This window comes from Nannospalax galili, unplaced genomic scaffold, assembly GCF_000622305.1.
Source record: "Nannospalax galili isolate Female #2095 unplaced genomic scaffold, S.galili_v1.0 scaffold547, whole genome shotgun sequence".
Classification (NCBI taxonomy): Eukaryota; Metazoa; Chordata; class Mammalia; order Rodentia; family Spalacidae; genus Nannospalax; species Nannospalax galili.
In genome coordinates, this window is record NW_008355824.1 from 614,687 (window position 1) to 632,400 (window position 17,714).

A 17,714-nucleotide genomic window follows, 5' to 3' on the forward strand; every position below is an offset into this window, starting at 1 on the left:
AGAAAGAAAGAAAGAAAGAAAGAAAGAAAGAAAGAAAGAAAGAAAGAAAGAAAGAAAGAGAAATTCTAAATGTTAAAGCTATCTGCATGCCTGAGGAATCATTGTAAAATAAAGAAGGGATCATAGATCCAACTTTTACTTCATTTCTGGGAATACCAAACTACCAAATAGGTACTGTCTCCTTTGCGTCCACTTCTAGAGCATTGGTGAGATAGAGAACCATCTAGCTATCATTTGTCACACATAAAACTATGACAACAATGGGGCTGGAGAGGTGGCTCAGCGGTTAAGAGCACTGACTGCTCTTGTAGAGGATCCAGTCTCCATTCCCAGCACCCATGTGGTGGCTACGAACTGTTCTTAACTCCAGTTCCAGAGGAATCTGAAGCCCTCTCTCTTCTGACCTCCGCAGCATTGCATGACACGGGTGCACTCACATACATGCGGCAATACACTCATACACATAAAATTAAAAAATTAAATTAAAAAATTAAAAAATATGACAAAATATTTTCGACATATTTTTGAGATGATATTAAAGGGGGAATTTTAGATGAAGATAATCATAAAGGAATACTATCCTGACACTACACTAAAATTTGATATTTTAAAGACCAGAAAATCATGAAAAAATATTATAGTGATCTAGTCAGTTTATCTTAAGAATTTGTACTTTATTCTTAAATATTTCAAAGGATAATCTTATATTTTTTAGTTGCTCAGTGTACCCATATATTTGTGCTTTGATCAAATTCCTACTTTATTCAGAAACGTGTATTAATTACTACATTTAAGTCTTTTAAATCTTTGGTAAATATTTTACCCTTTTTAGGTTTTTGTTTGTTTTGTTTTGTTGAGACAGAGTCTCACTCTATAACCCAGGTTGGCTTTAAACTCATGTAAATCCTGTCTCGGCTTCCCAAAGTACTGGGATTACAGACATGACCCACCATGCCTGGCTTGATAAATATTATAATTACTTCTCACCCATAAAGATGATTTTAATATTATAAGTGGCCATGAATTTTCAGTTAGAAACCCAACCTTGGAATCATGATTTTCAAGATCTTTCCATTACCGTATTACTAATCCTCTTTCTACAAAATTGTTACACATTTAACAAAATAACAGGTAGAGGCAAGAGAAGCAGAAGCTCAAGGGCAGCCTCAACTAAATAGCAAGTTTAAGGCTAACCTGGACTACATGAAACTCTGTCTCAAAAATTAATAAATAATGTCAGATGTGAGTAGTTAATTAATGTATTTCATTATTTCAAAGAAAATAAGGCACTGTACATTAAACACAGAATCAAACATACTACTCAGTCTTACACTAATTCAATAAGAAAGAGAAAAGGCTATAATAATAATATGTATGTTGAAAAGAATGAGTGAAAATGTTGTTCTACACAATATGACTACTTACTGAAGACCCACGAAACTTGATGGGCACATTGCTAGAAGCCATAGTGCAGTCTAATACAAAAATAACAAAAATAACTAAAAATAACAAAATTCATGCTTTCATTTTAAACATTATTTCATAACCACAGAACTAAGACAAATTCTATAAGACTTATATAAACAGAACTATAAAACCTTACTGAACAGCATAAAAATAGAGAGGAAGAATATGCCTCTGCAAGAGAAGCCTCATTATCTAATTATAAAAATCCCAACCAAATTTATCTATAAAATAATTATAACCAGGGTGGGGGCTGGCAAGATGACTTAGTGGATAAAGGCACTTGACAGGAAACCTGAAGACTTGAGTTGAATCCCTAAATCTACATGGTGGAAGGAGAGAACCAATTCCCAGAGGTTGTCCTCTGACCTCTATATGTACCTCCTACACACAAAATAAATAGATAAATGGGTATAATATTTTTAATTCCATTAAGCTATTATTAGCAATCTACCTGTTAATCCTAATTATGCCCATCAATATTGTACCTCTGCTTTGAATACCTTCAGAAATAATCTAATTCAGTTTGCCTTTACAGTTGTTAATATGCTCCCAGACCTATTATCCCAAATATCTCCTTAAGTACAGAAGTCAGTCAGTGCTGCCCATATTCAAACAATATTTTGAAAGAGGAAAACAACTGAAGGCGAGAAATCCACCAGGAAGAGAGGACAGAATGAGGAGTTGTTTAGAAGGAAAAACAACCCTAGATTTATAGAATCCACAAAATTATTTCTGGGGTACAGATAAGCTAACATTGAAATTATTCTGAGTATATAAGTAAATATATGATATTATCTTTTCAAAATATTCTCTTTCCCACAGAAAAAGATACAGTAATGCTATTGCTCTCCTAGAATGCAGAATACTATTTCATGGTCTTTTCTTCACAGACTTTATAAACTAGATCATATATCATCATCTTAATAAACATTTTTTTGAGTCTATATTCATCTCCCAATCGGTTCCATGTTCCTCTGAGCAAAGTTTTGTCAGATAAGTTAGCCATGCTTTCTGTTTCCCTGGCACTTTAATTCGATCAAGCAGATATCCCCTTCTTTCCCCTCTAAACTGATTTAATGAAGAACACCAAAGACTTTGCAACACCAGATCTACTGTTCACTTCCTCATTGAGCTTCTTGACAGAGGTTTCCTTCCCTCCTGAAAACTTCTTTTTCTAGCTTCCATAACACCGCCCCCATTTTCTTCATGTTGACTAGTTGTTTTCCCCTGTTGACTTTGCCAATTCCTAGTCATCTGCAGATGTAAACACAGGAGTCAAACACTGCTATTCAGAGCCAAGTTTACCTCACCCATTTCTCTTCATCACTGCTCTCTTCTTTGTTCTCTACCTAGACTCCCTGTGACTATCACATCTAAACCCACTATTTAAAAGCCAGGGCCATGATCTTCACACCCAAAATCTATTCTTTCCTTGGTCTTCTCCATCTCAGTAAAAAAAATACTAAAATCAAATCTCAAAATTTTTTGATTATTTTTAATGTATTTTATATGCATGAGTGTTTTGCCTGCATGTATGTAGGTGTACTGTGTGTGTGCATTGCCTACAGAGGCCAGAAGAGGGTGTTGGATCCCTTGGAACTAGAGTTACAGCCAGTTTTTAGCCAACATGTGGTACTTGGAACTGAACCCTGGTCCTTTACAAGAGCAGCTAGTGCTCTTAATTGCTGATCTATCTCTCCCACACATTTTAAAAATTAATAAATCATTTTTAAAATATCTACATAAAGATAAATAATATCAAACCACCTAAAAGTAATAGTTTTAAATGCAGACTTTCTCTTGCTCCCTCCCTCTTTCTCTCATCTCTCTCATTCTTGCTTGTCTTTTCCTACTATTTTCTCTCCACACTTATCCTCAAAATCTACCTCCAAATAACTACAAATAAAACATTTGCCATGATAGCATGTTCTGTTCCTTTTTATCTCCTTTCTACCTATTGAAAAGCAAACATACAGAGATGAATGTTTGACAATATTTTATCAAAATGTCATGTCATAAAAATTGCTGATTTTTCTCAGTAATCTTCCTAAAATTTTCCCAAAGTCAATGTAAAAGTTTGTTCTTTTCAGTGTTCCCAGAATATCCCTTAGTGGAGATGCAGCGTGATGTTCTCAGTGCTTCTGTATCTGTAGGAACCTGCTGTTTCTAGGCCTTGACGAACATAAATAGGCATTTTAAAAACCTTGTTCTACCTGCATTCTTATATTTTTTACATTTACATTTTTACATTTACAAGTCCCTAGACTAAGATTTCTAAAATCAATAAAGATTTTAATTTTTTTTAGAAATGCTACCATGTAACTATCCAAAAAGTTAAAACAGCTGACATTTATACCAGTAGTTCAGTTGAGTACCCTTCCTCCAGCTCCATCAGCAACAGTTTTTGGTAACTCTTTTCGGTAAATGTAACACGAGAATGTCATTAATAATTCAAAATATTTTAGATACTTTATTTTATTTAGCATTTCAATTCACAAATTCGTATCTCAAAAATTAAAATCATCCTTTTAAATTGACCTACTAAATTTTAATCTTGACAATTTTGCATTTCAGTTCTAGTCTTTTCCAATTTCTAGAATACCTGAGTATTCTTAGGTGTGCTTTTTTGGCATTGTTGTTTAAGGTGCAGTATTTCCTCCAGCAGTTTTGTTTGGATGAGCAATTAGTCTGTATTTTGTTTTCTGCCTGGTGGTCTCCTTTATTTGCACTATTCTATTTCTTTGCTGCCATTGTCTTTTGATTGAAGACAGCCACAGGAGATGGAATGGGAGATGTTCTTAAATCCTACTGACTCTGTTTGGGGTCAAGGCATTCTACCTCTCAGTACCAAAGCCCCAAGAAGAGAACTGCTTCTTTCTATTCTGTCCTCTGTACAGGTTCATGGAAGAGTCACACTCCCTTTGAAGCTCCTTATCAGCTTTCATGGGACCACAGAAAGATCCAGACAAGACCAGAGTCCACTACAAGGACCCATGAGGGTCCTTCTTTGCACAAGGCCTCGGGGTTCTTGCTTCTGTCATTGGGAAGAAAGTTTTTTTATTAATCTTTCTACTTCTTTGATTCCCATAAAACTTGATTGCACCTTCTTGGAGGAGAGGCAGATATACTGGGATTAGAAAGGGTAGGATATATTGTTACATACCATGTCTTCATGATCTCTGCATTCGCTGTACTTATCAATAACAACAAAACTCCTTACCATGGCATATACTTCTGAAAGCTAAGGCCTTAAATCTCATCCCACCTACCTGGGCAAATGTAACATATAATATCTCTTTTGCTCATCTAGGTCACAAATCTCTCAATCACACCAATCTCAATCTTACTTAAACTCTCACACTTGCTATTCTCTCCACCTAGAAAGCTCTACTCTTCTCCCTTTGACTTTCATCTTCCAGGCCTATTCATATGTCAGGTTCTCAAAGAGGCCTTATCTGAAGCCTGATTCACCTCATTTCATTATTTCATATCTTCCTAACACTTAATAGCATCTCAAGCTATCATATTTATATATTTACCTCTTGATATGCTTATTACCTGTCTCCTCCATAGTATTATCTAATAAATTAATAATTTGCTGAATAAATGAACATATTCCAGTTGCTTTCATGCAGGAGGAAAAATATAAAGGAAATCTTTTGTTGATTCCAACAAAATGCTTTTTATGGGTACTATGATTGCCAATATGTAAAATATAGTAAGGATAGATCATCATCTGATGTTGAAGGTCTTTCAGGAAGTCATTTATTACTTTGGAAAATGGGAAGATTAGTTGAGAAAGTGATTTCTGCACAAAATTTTTCTTAACAGATGTCTGTGCAAACCATTTTAAGCCTGTCATCAGCATATAATGGAAAATGAAAATATTTGATTTCCACGCAAGCATTACAAGTTCTGCTGTAATGTGCACACACACACACACACACACACACACACACACACACATACACACACACGAATCAGAAACATCTCCTCTATGCACATTACTGCTGACTTTTATAATACTGATATTTCAATAAAATTTGCACATGGGCAGTAAATCATGTTCATTGTTCCTTTGACTTCATCTCCTCAAAATTGTATTTTAGCCTATCATGCTGCTCCTTGTGATCTGGGAAAATATTAACATTTCATACTTGATGGAATTAAGTAATAATTTAATTGCCATGATGCTTAAAGAGTGGTTTCCAGGCACAACAGAGAAGTTGCACATATGAAGTAACAGCAGTTGTGACAGCATGTACAAGACACAACTGCTTGGAGAGGGAGAGTAAGCTTTCTTTAAGAATGTGGCCTCTGGATACACTCAAGTGGGTGACCACATATCCAAGAATATGTGAGTAGAACAAAATATGCTCCATGGATTTTTGTTTATAAAAAGATGACACAATATTGGTGGGGTAAGGAATGGGGAGAGGACCTGGGAAGAGTCGAGGGAAGGGAAGTGAATATGATCAAAATACATTGAATGAAATTCTCAAAGATCTAATTTTTAAAATAAAAACAAAAGAAGTGAAACTAAATAAATTTGGGTATATGGGATCAAACTGGGTAATGGATAGCTTGTTATACTATTCTTTTTGTCTTCGTATAAATTTCAAATCTTCCAAAATGGTAGAAACTTAAAAAGATAAGTTATGCCATTAACCCTTTTTTCTTTTTAACAGATAAATGAAACATTTCATGGATCCAAACTGAGAAGGCAGTATGTCAAATCTCACATTGTCCAAGTAAGGTATGCACAGCAGCCTGAGAGGCAGAGCATTTTGACCTTCACCCTCATTGTTTCCCAACAGAATATGTTTCCTTGGTGTTCTAGTTTGCTTTCTTTTGCTGTGATAAAACACTCTGACCAAAAGCAACTTGGGAAGGAAGAGGTTTATTTCATCTTACAGTTCAAAGTAACAACCATAATTGAAGGAAGTCAAGGCAGGAACCCATGGTAGGAACATGGAGGCAGGAATTGAAGCAGAACCATGGAGGAACACTGCTTACCAGCTTGATTCTCTGCCTTATTCAGCTCTCTTTCTTACACAGCTCAGGTCCACCTGGCTAAGGATGGCACCACCTCTCTAGGCAGGGCTCTCCTATATCAGCCCAAAATCAAGAAAATGCCCTACAGACAGGCCCACAAGCCAATCTGATGGAGAAAATTCCACAATTGAAGTTCCCTCTTCCCCGAAGTCTCTAGTTTGTTTCAAGGTGACAAAAACTAACAGCATATATAGTGGGCCATTATATTGTAGAAATAGAATTGAATTTAAAAAAAAAAGCCTTCGATACTTCAAATGTGAAAAGAAGTATTTTATAGTTTGTTAGAAATTTGTCAAACCACAACCTTGAGTTACAGCTAATTATGAGCATCAGATAAAGGTTAAATGGGTTTGTTTTCTGATTGAAGGCACAAAATCAAACAGTAAATATAAACCGAGAGTATACTTAACACTTTTTTAAATGAGTAAGAGAGGACTGGATTGGGGGCTGGAGAGATGGCTCAGTGGTTAAGAACACTGGCTCTTCTTGCAGAAGATCCGGGTTCAAATCCCAGCACCCACATGGCAGCTAACAACTGTCCGTAACTCCAGTTCCAAGGGATCTGACAGCCTCTTCTGTCCTCCACAGGCATTGCATGACACGGCTACACGTACATGCAGGCATAACATTCATACACATAAAAAAAATTTTTAAATATTTTTTTTTAAAAAAAATGAGAGAGGACTGAATAGGTACCTCAGCAGTTAAGAGGACCTGGGCTTGGTTCCCAGCTCCTACATGATGGCTGACAACGGTTGGTTACTCCAATTCCAGAAGATCCAACATCCTTTTCTGGGCACTGTGTGCATATGGTGCACTTACATACATGCTAGCTCCTTCAGGAGTCCAGGGAAAGTAGGAACAGGGGTTGATGGATCCCTAGAGCTCCCTGTGCAGCTACTCTGGCCTATTGGTAAACTGTAAGTTCAATGAGGAAGCCTGTCTCAAAAAACAAGAGGCAGAATGAGCAAAGAAGACACCCAACATCAACCCCTGGCCTCCACATGCACACATGAACACACATGTAAACACATCTACACATAAAAATTGTTTAATTAAATAAAAGAACTCTGGGCCAGAAAGATGGCTCAGAAGTTAAGGACACAAACTGCTCTTGGAAAGGACCCAAGTTCAGTTCCCAATACCCATATTAGGTGGCTAACAGCCTCTTGAAACAACAGCTCCAGGATATCCAGGGTCTCTGACTTCCTAGAGGTACTGCACACACATGCATGTGTATACACACACACACACACACACACACACACACACACGCTCACACACACAATTAAAAATTAAAAATAAATCTTTAAAAGAAGAAGTGAATCCAGAGTGATACTACTTAAGAGGATAAAATATAAGACAAATGAGCTACATGTAGGAGGAAAAAAATAGCTACAAATGCATAGAAAGATTAATATGCCTGGGAATCTTATCTCTGTCTAAAATTAGAACTTACAGAATTGTAATTTTTAACTTAATTTTAAGTAATCCATGTTTTTAACCAGTAACTCCAGAAGACTCATTTAACCTGTTTACAATCTTATGTGATTATATGTTTCTATTTTATAAAACGAAAAATTAAAGCAAAGATGAGCTAAGTGTCATGTGAAGGTGCCACACTGGATAAATAATAAACATTCATTTCAAACATAGGCAATCTTATCTAGATTACTATATTAATTTGTTTAGTCTCCAGCTTTTGCTCCTGCTCACTAGAGCAATGTGTCTACTACAGTCAGGCACCCAGTCCTCCCACAGAAAGTGGGAAGTGGGCTTTTCATCTATTTGATCTCTATTTTTAATTTTTTATCTATTATTATTTTATATGATGTGTGTGAGTGAGTGCAGGTTTGAGGACAACTTGTGGAAGTCAGTTCTCTCCTTTCATAAAGAGTTCTGAGGAGAAAACTCAGGTAGTCAGGTTTGTCGGCAAGTGCCTTTACCTGCTGAGCCATCTCACTGGCTCTGGTGGCCATTTTTGAACGAGCTGACTGTGAAGTCCCTGATGAGGACATTTCCTGTATTGAAAAATTGAAAAGAAAATAAAGAACAAAGGAAAGTTTGTTTTGAAATAAATACTCTAAAACCAGGCCTATAATCAGGGATAATCCTGTCTAACATTTCATAACACTAAAGGGCCCATTTAGTTCCTCTCAGCCAAGGCATCTGCACTGATTCCTTCTTCCTGGAACATTCCTCCCCTAGATCTTAGCATAACTCACTCCTTGTCTTGGAATCTCATTCTAAGTGGCCTTCCCTGAAGCTCTTTCCCACTAGCATATAAACAGCAGGAGCACAGGGAACTTGTACTGCCACACCAATACAGCACTGTCATCTAGAGTGCCATTTGGCATGCTGTCTAAAGTAATACATTTGTTGAATAGATGGATGGACAGATGGATGGATGGATGGATGGATGGATGGATGGATGGATGGATGGATGGATGAAAACTTTAGCAATCAAAAGGAATACTTCCTGTAGAAAAGAAATTTCATTTTTCATATAAAATTAAAGATAATTTATGAACCCAGAGAAAAGTAAAAGTAAAATAACTTAATTAATGTTTTCAATAATGAAGAGGAGTCTAGGATTCCATGGCATCAGAATGAGAATACTGTGTCTATATTTAGCTTGGTTTTAGGTTTGACTCAGGAAAAACGTTCAGAATGACACCCATAGTTTAACAAAATATTTAAAATAAAGTAATATGATATGTTTTCATCAATTCCATAAGGAACAAAGAGATTGTCCCTATACATCAGATAAGATTAGCAATTCACCTATAACTAAAAGTGGAAGAGATGAGAAGAATATCTAATAAACTGACATAATTATTAATCATTTAATGTTATACAAAGGAAACAAAAATATTTATATCCTCAAAAGGAAAGTCATCTGGTACACATACACTTTGAAACATAAACTAACAAGGAGCAATTTAGAAATTAATATGTTTATTTTAAGTTATCATAGAAGGAAAGATCAGAAATCATGTCATTATACTCACTGATAAAATTCTGGATCTGGGCATAGTTTACATTTCATTCATGAGTGTTATGAAGGTTTGGAAGACTGTATTTTCAGGATCTTCTTAAATCACATAGAGCTCCAGGTTGTTGATTTTCAGAGAAATGCCCAGGAAGGCATTACAAGGCAGGGAATAGAGAGTAGAACCGAATAGGTATTCCTTAAATCCAGTATAGCTGCTCCCTTTTAAAATGCATGTCTCATAGAGTTGCATCTTCAAATCAAAATAACAAATAAAATAAGCTCACTTTAAACACTTTTGCTCTCAGTCCTAATATCCAACAGGTAAGAGACAAATGGCTCATTATTATCAATTGTAACTCAATTTTTTATTATTGTTTATTGTTTTGTTGTTGTTTGAGTTGGGTTCTTTGGGGGGCAGTTCTTTTTGTTTTTGTTTTGTTTTTTGACAAGGTCTCCCTAGTCCCAACCTGCCTGGAAGTTACTACGTGGACCAGATTGGCCTTGATCTCACACAGATTGGCCTGTCTCTGCCTGCAGAGGGCTAGGATTAAAGGCACATGCCACCACTCCCAGCATGGCTCAGTTTTTTTTAAGGATAATAAATGATCTATTTTTACTTGTTTCTCCATTGTTCTCTTTTTCAAACTTATTTTATTTTTTAATAATTTATTATTTTTTTATATGTATGAGTATTTTATATGTATGAGTATGTATGTATTACTGTCATATAGTAAGTGTGCCCGTGTAATGCCCGTGGAGGTCATTAAGAAGGCATTAAGTCTAGAACTAGAGTTAGGTTGGAACTAGTGTTAGGTTGAGCCACCATGTGTGTACTGGAAACCAAACTGGAGTCTTCTGCAAGAGCAGCCAGTACTCTTAACTGCTGAGCCATCGCTCCAGCCACCTCTGCTGTTTTCTATTAGTTCTCTGTGCAGAGTCCATAATGGATTTACAATACACAAATACATTTATATTAACAAATAATTTTCATTCATCACTCTAAGATATTCAAAATACCTCAATATCTGTTACCTACAAGATGCTCTCAATCCAATGTTTTTAAAAGCCTAGTAACTAAGATTATCACCCGCAATTGGGACATGAGAAAACATTAAGTACAGAGCTTGCTATAGTTGCTTTAGTTGGCAGATAGCCGATCTAAAATTCAAACTCAGTTTCCTTGAATCTAAAAAAAAAAGGTTGTTTCACTATGAACATGAAATGTTATTTCCACTCCCTTAAGAGGGACTGGGTGGTTAGCAAAGGATAAAATAATTCTACGTTATTGTCTTAACCTCTTCTTGTTTAGAACTCCCCATCCCTTCCACTGAGTGACAGAGATTCAGTCATAAAATCATAATCTATTTATGTTTATGTTTTACAGCCAAACCAAAGGGAAAGTGGTAATACATGTTGTGCTGAAATTTAAGTCCTGTTATAAGAATAATGCAGAAAAATTTTGGGACAGAATTGAAACTATTTTGTATCAGAAGCTCAAAAGCCAAAATGGGTCATTACTTATAGATTCTTCCTCATTTAAATTCTCAGGTAAGAAAATATATAGTGTTGAATGACTTTCGTCTCTTAATTTGAATATGATGAAACATGAAACAGAATTCCTTTCTTTAAATATTGAATCATTAAAATGTCTATCTTTATCTATCATGAAAGTAAACAGGGTCCCAAATAGCATTTTTTGTAAAACAAAGTAGCCTTGAAACTGGCTTATTCTGTGGGTCGTGATGCCCTTATCTATTCCCCGTATGGTCTCAAGAATCTGGAATTCCAGAATCATCAGACATTTTCAACATTAAATTCCTTTCTTGATATACCTTTAAGGAAGGAACTTATCTCATACTATCACATATAATCTGATTTTTATTTTTACTCATCAAACAACATTGTTCAAAGCAGTCATTATTCCTGATTTATGAGAGTAGCTCAAGGTTTGAAAAAAGTACAGTCAGCTGTTGGGATGAGCTACCATTTCTCCACTATAACAAATCTAATCACAGGTAGGAAGTATCACCACCTCTATAGGAAGGACTAACGATTGCTGGGGTGAGGGAGATCTAGGCCAAGTCTTCATTTTCACTGATGATCAAAAAATCAAAGAGCAAACTCTGAATGTGCTTCTCCTGGATAACAAGCTATCACAGTGGTGAAATGAGACTCTCCTGAAGTTGTGCAATATTCTTTTACAGTCTTTCTTCTCACGTAGCTCATTCTATATACAGTGGTCTCAAGAAAGCAGAAAGAAAGAAACCTTCTACCAGGTGGAGAATTTGTATCCAATTCATATGCTAACAATATAAACCCAAATGTAAAAGAAACAAAATTATATTCCCAGTATTCTTCCAGTTTTTAAAATATTATATAAGAACTCAGGAAAATAGACACTCTGGAGGCCCCTTCCAAACACTTGATTTTTCTCATTAACCATTCTTGAGAGTTGTTGTAATAATCATTCTTGAAGATTTGTTATAATGCCATGCTACCATACTCTCAAGATTGGTTAAACGTAGCAGACTAAGTACAGTCTGTGCTCTGGTATTGTCTTAAGCGCTACTTGTTATTTGGAAGCTCTGTGTCCCTCCCTCTTCACATTTCATCAGAAGCTTGGTGCCTCATAAAGCAGTGAAGTTTCACCCATGCAGGAGCAAACTCAGCAGCTGACAAAGACTATCTCCCAAACCCACACTGAAACAAGTTGATACAGGGCTTACATTCATGACAGCTCTCATGGAGGTGAATTGTTAATCTTCATTGGTCACCACAAAAGTAGGTCTGTGCTGTAGGGATCTATGAAGCTTATTTAGGGAGCCAAAGTTGCTGTTTCAGCACCTTATTAAATAACATGACCTTCTTATGCCGACTGGTTAGTTCAGTTACTCAGTACCTATACCAAACATGTCAAGGTGGTGAATTACATTTTCATACAAGGTGCTTAACAACAGGAAAATCACCATGTCTTACAACTATGGCTTTCATGACACTGGCGGTGATGTTAATTAAATGAATAGCTGAATTAAATGAATAGCTGAATGCAGTATGATTATCCTACATTAATGTAACTAGAAAATAGAAATAGCACAGTAGATAAGGTCACATTCTATTATGAGATGACCTGAGATTTGAGCCTTCAGTCCTCTAAATATTAGCTATATGACTTTGATATTAGCTATATAAACTTACTTCCTCAATATAACCATCTCATTATAGGAATGAGGATAAAAATAAATAATATTCCGCATGGTTATTGGGAAGATCTCAAAGATCCCATACATCATAAACAACTTTTAAAGACTGATCTAGAATAAATTATCATACATTATTGAGTTCTTATTAAAAGACAACAAAACCACTTGATTTGTATGTTATACAGATTGTAGATTTGAAAGTCAAAAGAGAGCTGATGAGTGGCTCAGCAGGTAATACACTTCTATCAATGTTGGTTACCTGAGTTTGATCCCCAGAACCCACAGGATGGAAGAAGAGAACAGATTCCCATAAGTCATCCCCTGACCTCCACATGCTCAACATGACACATGGATACCCACACATGTACAAATACATGCATATATAAATAAACTAATACAAAAAATTGAAAGTCAAAAGGATAGGAGATAGATGAATAATTATTCTTTTTAATATGATATATTTTTTATTTGATTTCAGTACTTGAATCATAGCTCTGGGTATCAAGGTCAGGCTTATTACTCAGAGAAACACAAAGTGACTGCCTCTGAAAATAAAGAAGTGCTGTTTTTCATAATCTATTCTTGGCTATGTTTCCACATTAGAGCATTCTGAAGCATAAAATGTTCTATTTTTTCAAAAATATATGACTAAAAAGCTTATGTTTAAGATAACACATTTTTTTCTGTCTCTCTGCATGGGATTGGGAGGCAGGGAAGGAGGAAAACATCGTGGTCCAACTCCCAAATAGAAATTTCTCATCTGTACCAGATCACTTCACTCTTCCCTGCCAATTTGCTTGTTGTGCAATTTATCTGTTCTTACTTTCTCTTACCTGCTTTTTTTCAGTCTTTTTAAGACCTAGCTCAAACGTATCTGATATTTTAGGCATTCATTGAGAATCTTGCAACATATCCTTGGGGTATACGGGAACTATTCCATTTGGAGACAGAGTCTTTGCAGATGTAATTAAGTTAAGATGATGTCATACTGGATTAAGCTGGCCTCTACTCCAAAGAGGAGTGTCATAATAAGAAGACCATCTAAAAGCACAGACACACATAGGGGAAAGAAAGTCATGTGAGATTAGAGGCAGAAATTAGGGAGCTACCACTGTAAACCAAGAAGCACCAAGGATTCCTCAGAGCCACCAAAAGCCAAGAAGAGGCAAGGAAGTTTTCTCCCAGAGCCTTCAGAACATGACCCTGTTGCCCTCTTGACTTCAGACTCGGAGTCTTCAAAACTGTGAAAGATCACATTTCTACTGTTATGAGTCAGATAGATTATGATAATTTATTATACTAGCCCTAGAAAACTAATAGAGATGGCTTTTAGAAAGATCAACATCTGAAGCAGTGGTGATCAAAGAATTGTTAAAACACCACGCGGGAGGCTGACTGGGAAGCTCCAAGGTGGAAGCAGTTCTGTAGATGTCATACTCTTTTTTGGTTAAATTGAATAATTTGATGGCATTGATACAAGAAACATTTTTGACTTTTCAAGATTTGCCAAATACCAAAGGATAAGATCAAACAGGATTTCTCTACTCCATGGGCTCTGAGGAGCCAGTGTATTATGTGAAAATTTAATTTCATTTACCTCAAAGTAGAATGAAAATCTATTAAGGTAAAGAAGAGCATTGTGCCTGGCATGGAGGAAGTCAATAAATACCACTCAGTGAGCTTTGTAAAACATGAGTCTCTCAATTGCAAAGTGACAGAAAGCAACTCAAACTTACTTTTATTGGCTTGTACACCTGTGAAGACCAACATTCAGCTTCCTTCTGGCAACATTAGACTCAGAGGCTCATAAGCAGCTATCGGGGAAATATTTTTTCCATTTCTCAGCTTTATTTTATTTTTTCAACTTTAAAAAGATTTTCCCACCATTTCTAAAGGTAAAGTTGTCTACTAATAGCTCTTGGCTTACAAAATTTCCACAGTGGACAATTATAATGAAAGGAGAGAGGGGTACTTTTAATCCTTCCAGAAAATAAAACAATGTGAGGCTCTGATTTCCCCTGCTTGAGCAGCAATAACTATGACCCAGTGGTAGAGAACTCCGGACAACTTAGGTCACATGACAGCGAATCATGAGGATGAAGAGGGATGTTTCTCCCAAGAGCCTTTGGCAGACAGCAAACACATCCATCACTCACCAAAGCTGCCATCTGAAGACATCCCTGGATGGATTGCCACTGCTGGTAATTGCTCATCTCTTTTTCATAGCTTCTGACAGTTGTCTCTAAAATTTTCTGTTGTATGCCATTCAATAATCATGGGAAAGCCAATCATGAACAACAGCCCTTTTTTGGAGCAAATTGCCTAAGCTAACTCCATCAAAATCCAGTATTATATAGTATTCTGGAGGCTGAACAATTCAAGATAAATGTCCAGAAGTCTTGAAGGCTTTCAACATGGTCCACAATAGTCCTTTCTGTGTTTTCAGTTGATAAAGGGGGCTGGGTAATTATTGTATTAACAATCCTCCCCATCTACCATGAACTCACATTGCTTTATGTATGAAGGGGAATAAAATCGGGTCATTTCTAAGGAAGAGGAACTTCCTGAACACTGTAATAACAGAGGCAACTTTGACTCTCTAACCAAGTTTCTAACAAGCAAAAATCACTTAGTTCACAGAGTCTTAGTTTCTTCATCTTTAAAAAGGAGATTATGGCATCATAGATCTCATAGCAAATATAGAAATATTCCTTAGAATAGTGCCTGGCACACAACAAGGATGGAAGAAATACTCACATATGAGTTATATGGATGGACTATTTTTCACTGAATCCTCTGATAACTGAATCCTTAGGCATTCACTGTACTACCAGCTGAGTCTTAGAAAATATACATATGTGCTTTTCATATATAGATTCAAAGAAGGACAGTAAGCCCATTAGAAGTGATTTTACAAGCCTAGGGATAAAGTAAATCATGGATAAAGATTGCTGTTCATGTATAAATAGATGCAGTTCATCGAGTAAAGTGTCCATTAACATTTCAGCACTTAATTATTATACTTACCTCAGGAAAACCATTTTATGTAATAGTTGACTATTATAATACTAAATCATAACAAGGTAAGATTTAAGATCATCTGATATTGACTACTTAGGATAAAAACTGGAAAAAAATGTATACAGTTCTCTCCTGCACAATAAAGATTTATTTCTTGAAAATAAAAATCTCCAGGCAAATTCCTTAACCTAATTTCATTTATTTCAAAGGAAGGAAAGATGATATACATTCCCAAACCCAAAATTTGTATTCACTAACACTTAATATCACATTCATTTAAAATAAAGGTGATTGTGTCAGTATTTAAAATTAGTTACATAATCTCTCCTCCCCTTGTTCCATCCTTTGACTTTTTTAAAATAGAGCCTCCTGAAGTAGCCCAGGCAGCCTCGGAATTCACATTGATCTAGAATGCTGGGATTACGGTCTTGCACTACCACACCCAGCTACAGTTTCATCTTTATTATTGTATGACTACTTATATGATTTTTCTAAGATAAACAGAACATACATTCAATGTTTATGTAATTCAAATTTAAGCATAAAAGAGAGAGAAATGTATATGATATTTCATATGCCAAACAAGTTCTTCTTGCAGCATAGTGAGCCAATCACTGTCATAAACTCTCAAGCCCTGAGTTAAGATGACAATTTAACAGTAACAGTAGAATAGAATTACCAACTGAAAAATTGCAGAGACAAATGTAGTAGCTCTCTCTTGGAAGTTCTGGAAGAAAGGTCTAAAAAATCTGAATCAGTCTTATAAAAAAAACAACCTTCAGCTTCATATGCTAAAGCGAGTACTTTAAATGAAATGCCTCATAAAGTTAGATGTTCATAACTTTAATAGGCATATTTAATGGTATGACTATATTTGTTTTAAAAATAATAATAATCACTTCCTATACCAGAAACACCTTTTGTATAATGATATACTCAGTCTAGTGAATCATATAGGGATGAAACATTCTAAGCACTTACTCTAAACCATAATTGGGTAAAGAAAAGCTTCGGATCATGTAAAAGTAAGAGAAAGAAAAGTAACAATGAACTTTGCAAAAAGATGTTGACCCTGACTCACTGTCAATAGTTTTTCAGAAGAGTACCAAAGCTTGGCCCAGCACTCATGTGCAAGCAGTTGGCCGAAACTGGGGAATGGATTTTCTTAGTAGAACACATATTTTTTTCATGGGGTCTGATCTTGAGTCAAGGCATGGCTTCACTGTGTCATGACTTAAGCAACTGAACTATCCAATCACTTTTTGAAAAATTTTGAAGGACATTTAAAAGAAAAATGTGATTGTCAAAATGTGCTTTCTTAACTAAGAATGAATTTTCAGCTTCATAAATCTATTTTATCAGTAAAATGTTTCTTTAGATATTTTAATTGATGTAACACCTTGACTATTCATATTTCCTTAGCAATTAGAATTTCTGAACAGGCAAATTTTCAAATTAGTTCCTTATTTGTTATTTAAATAAAATGTTTAGTTCTTTAAAGTTTTGTTTTTATAAAACTCATCCTAAAACTTGCCACATACTTCCCTACTTACTTCAGATATCCACTAATATAGAATGGCTTCTAAGATGGCCTCTAGGCATTTAAGAAAAATGACAGTTGCTGGCATCTTCACCAAATTCCACAAATATTTGGAGTTTTGAATCCTCATATTTTAATATTTTATTTCTTTTACAACCTTCAGTACCAATAACAGTTCTGTCATGGCTGTTTTATCTGTGTGTTTACCTAAGTTTTTTTTTTTGTCATCTTTAAATTTCTTTTATCTTCTTTAGTAATCTTTCTTTTTAAAAAAGTAATATTTTGTTGATTCTTTGAGGATCAATTTCTTTTCAATACTTTACAGTGGCTTATATACAAAAATTAGAAAAGCAAAAACTTTTGAATGAAATGTTGTGTGTTGAGCCAATTATTTAGTTATGCAAATGAGTGAGTGCATTAAGTTTTTTCTTGCTCT

At 35.5% G+C, this 17,714-nt stretch overlaps 1 protein-coding gene across 1 annotated transcript in view; it reads left to right on the forward strand.

Moving 5' to 3' along the window:
• Positions 1-17,714, forward strand: part of LOC103750658 (transmembrane protease serine 11C-like) — a 59,273-nt gene that overhangs the window by 23,577 nt on the left and 17,982 nt on the right. The window contains exons 4-5 of the mRNA XM_008853822.1: positions 6,156-6,223; positions 10,902-11,065. Of these exons, the coding sequence (XP_008852044.1) occupies positions 6,156-6,223; positions 10,902-11,065 (232 nt within the window). The remainder of the gene's footprint in view (positions 1-6,155; positions 6,224-10,901; positions 11,066-17,714) is intronic.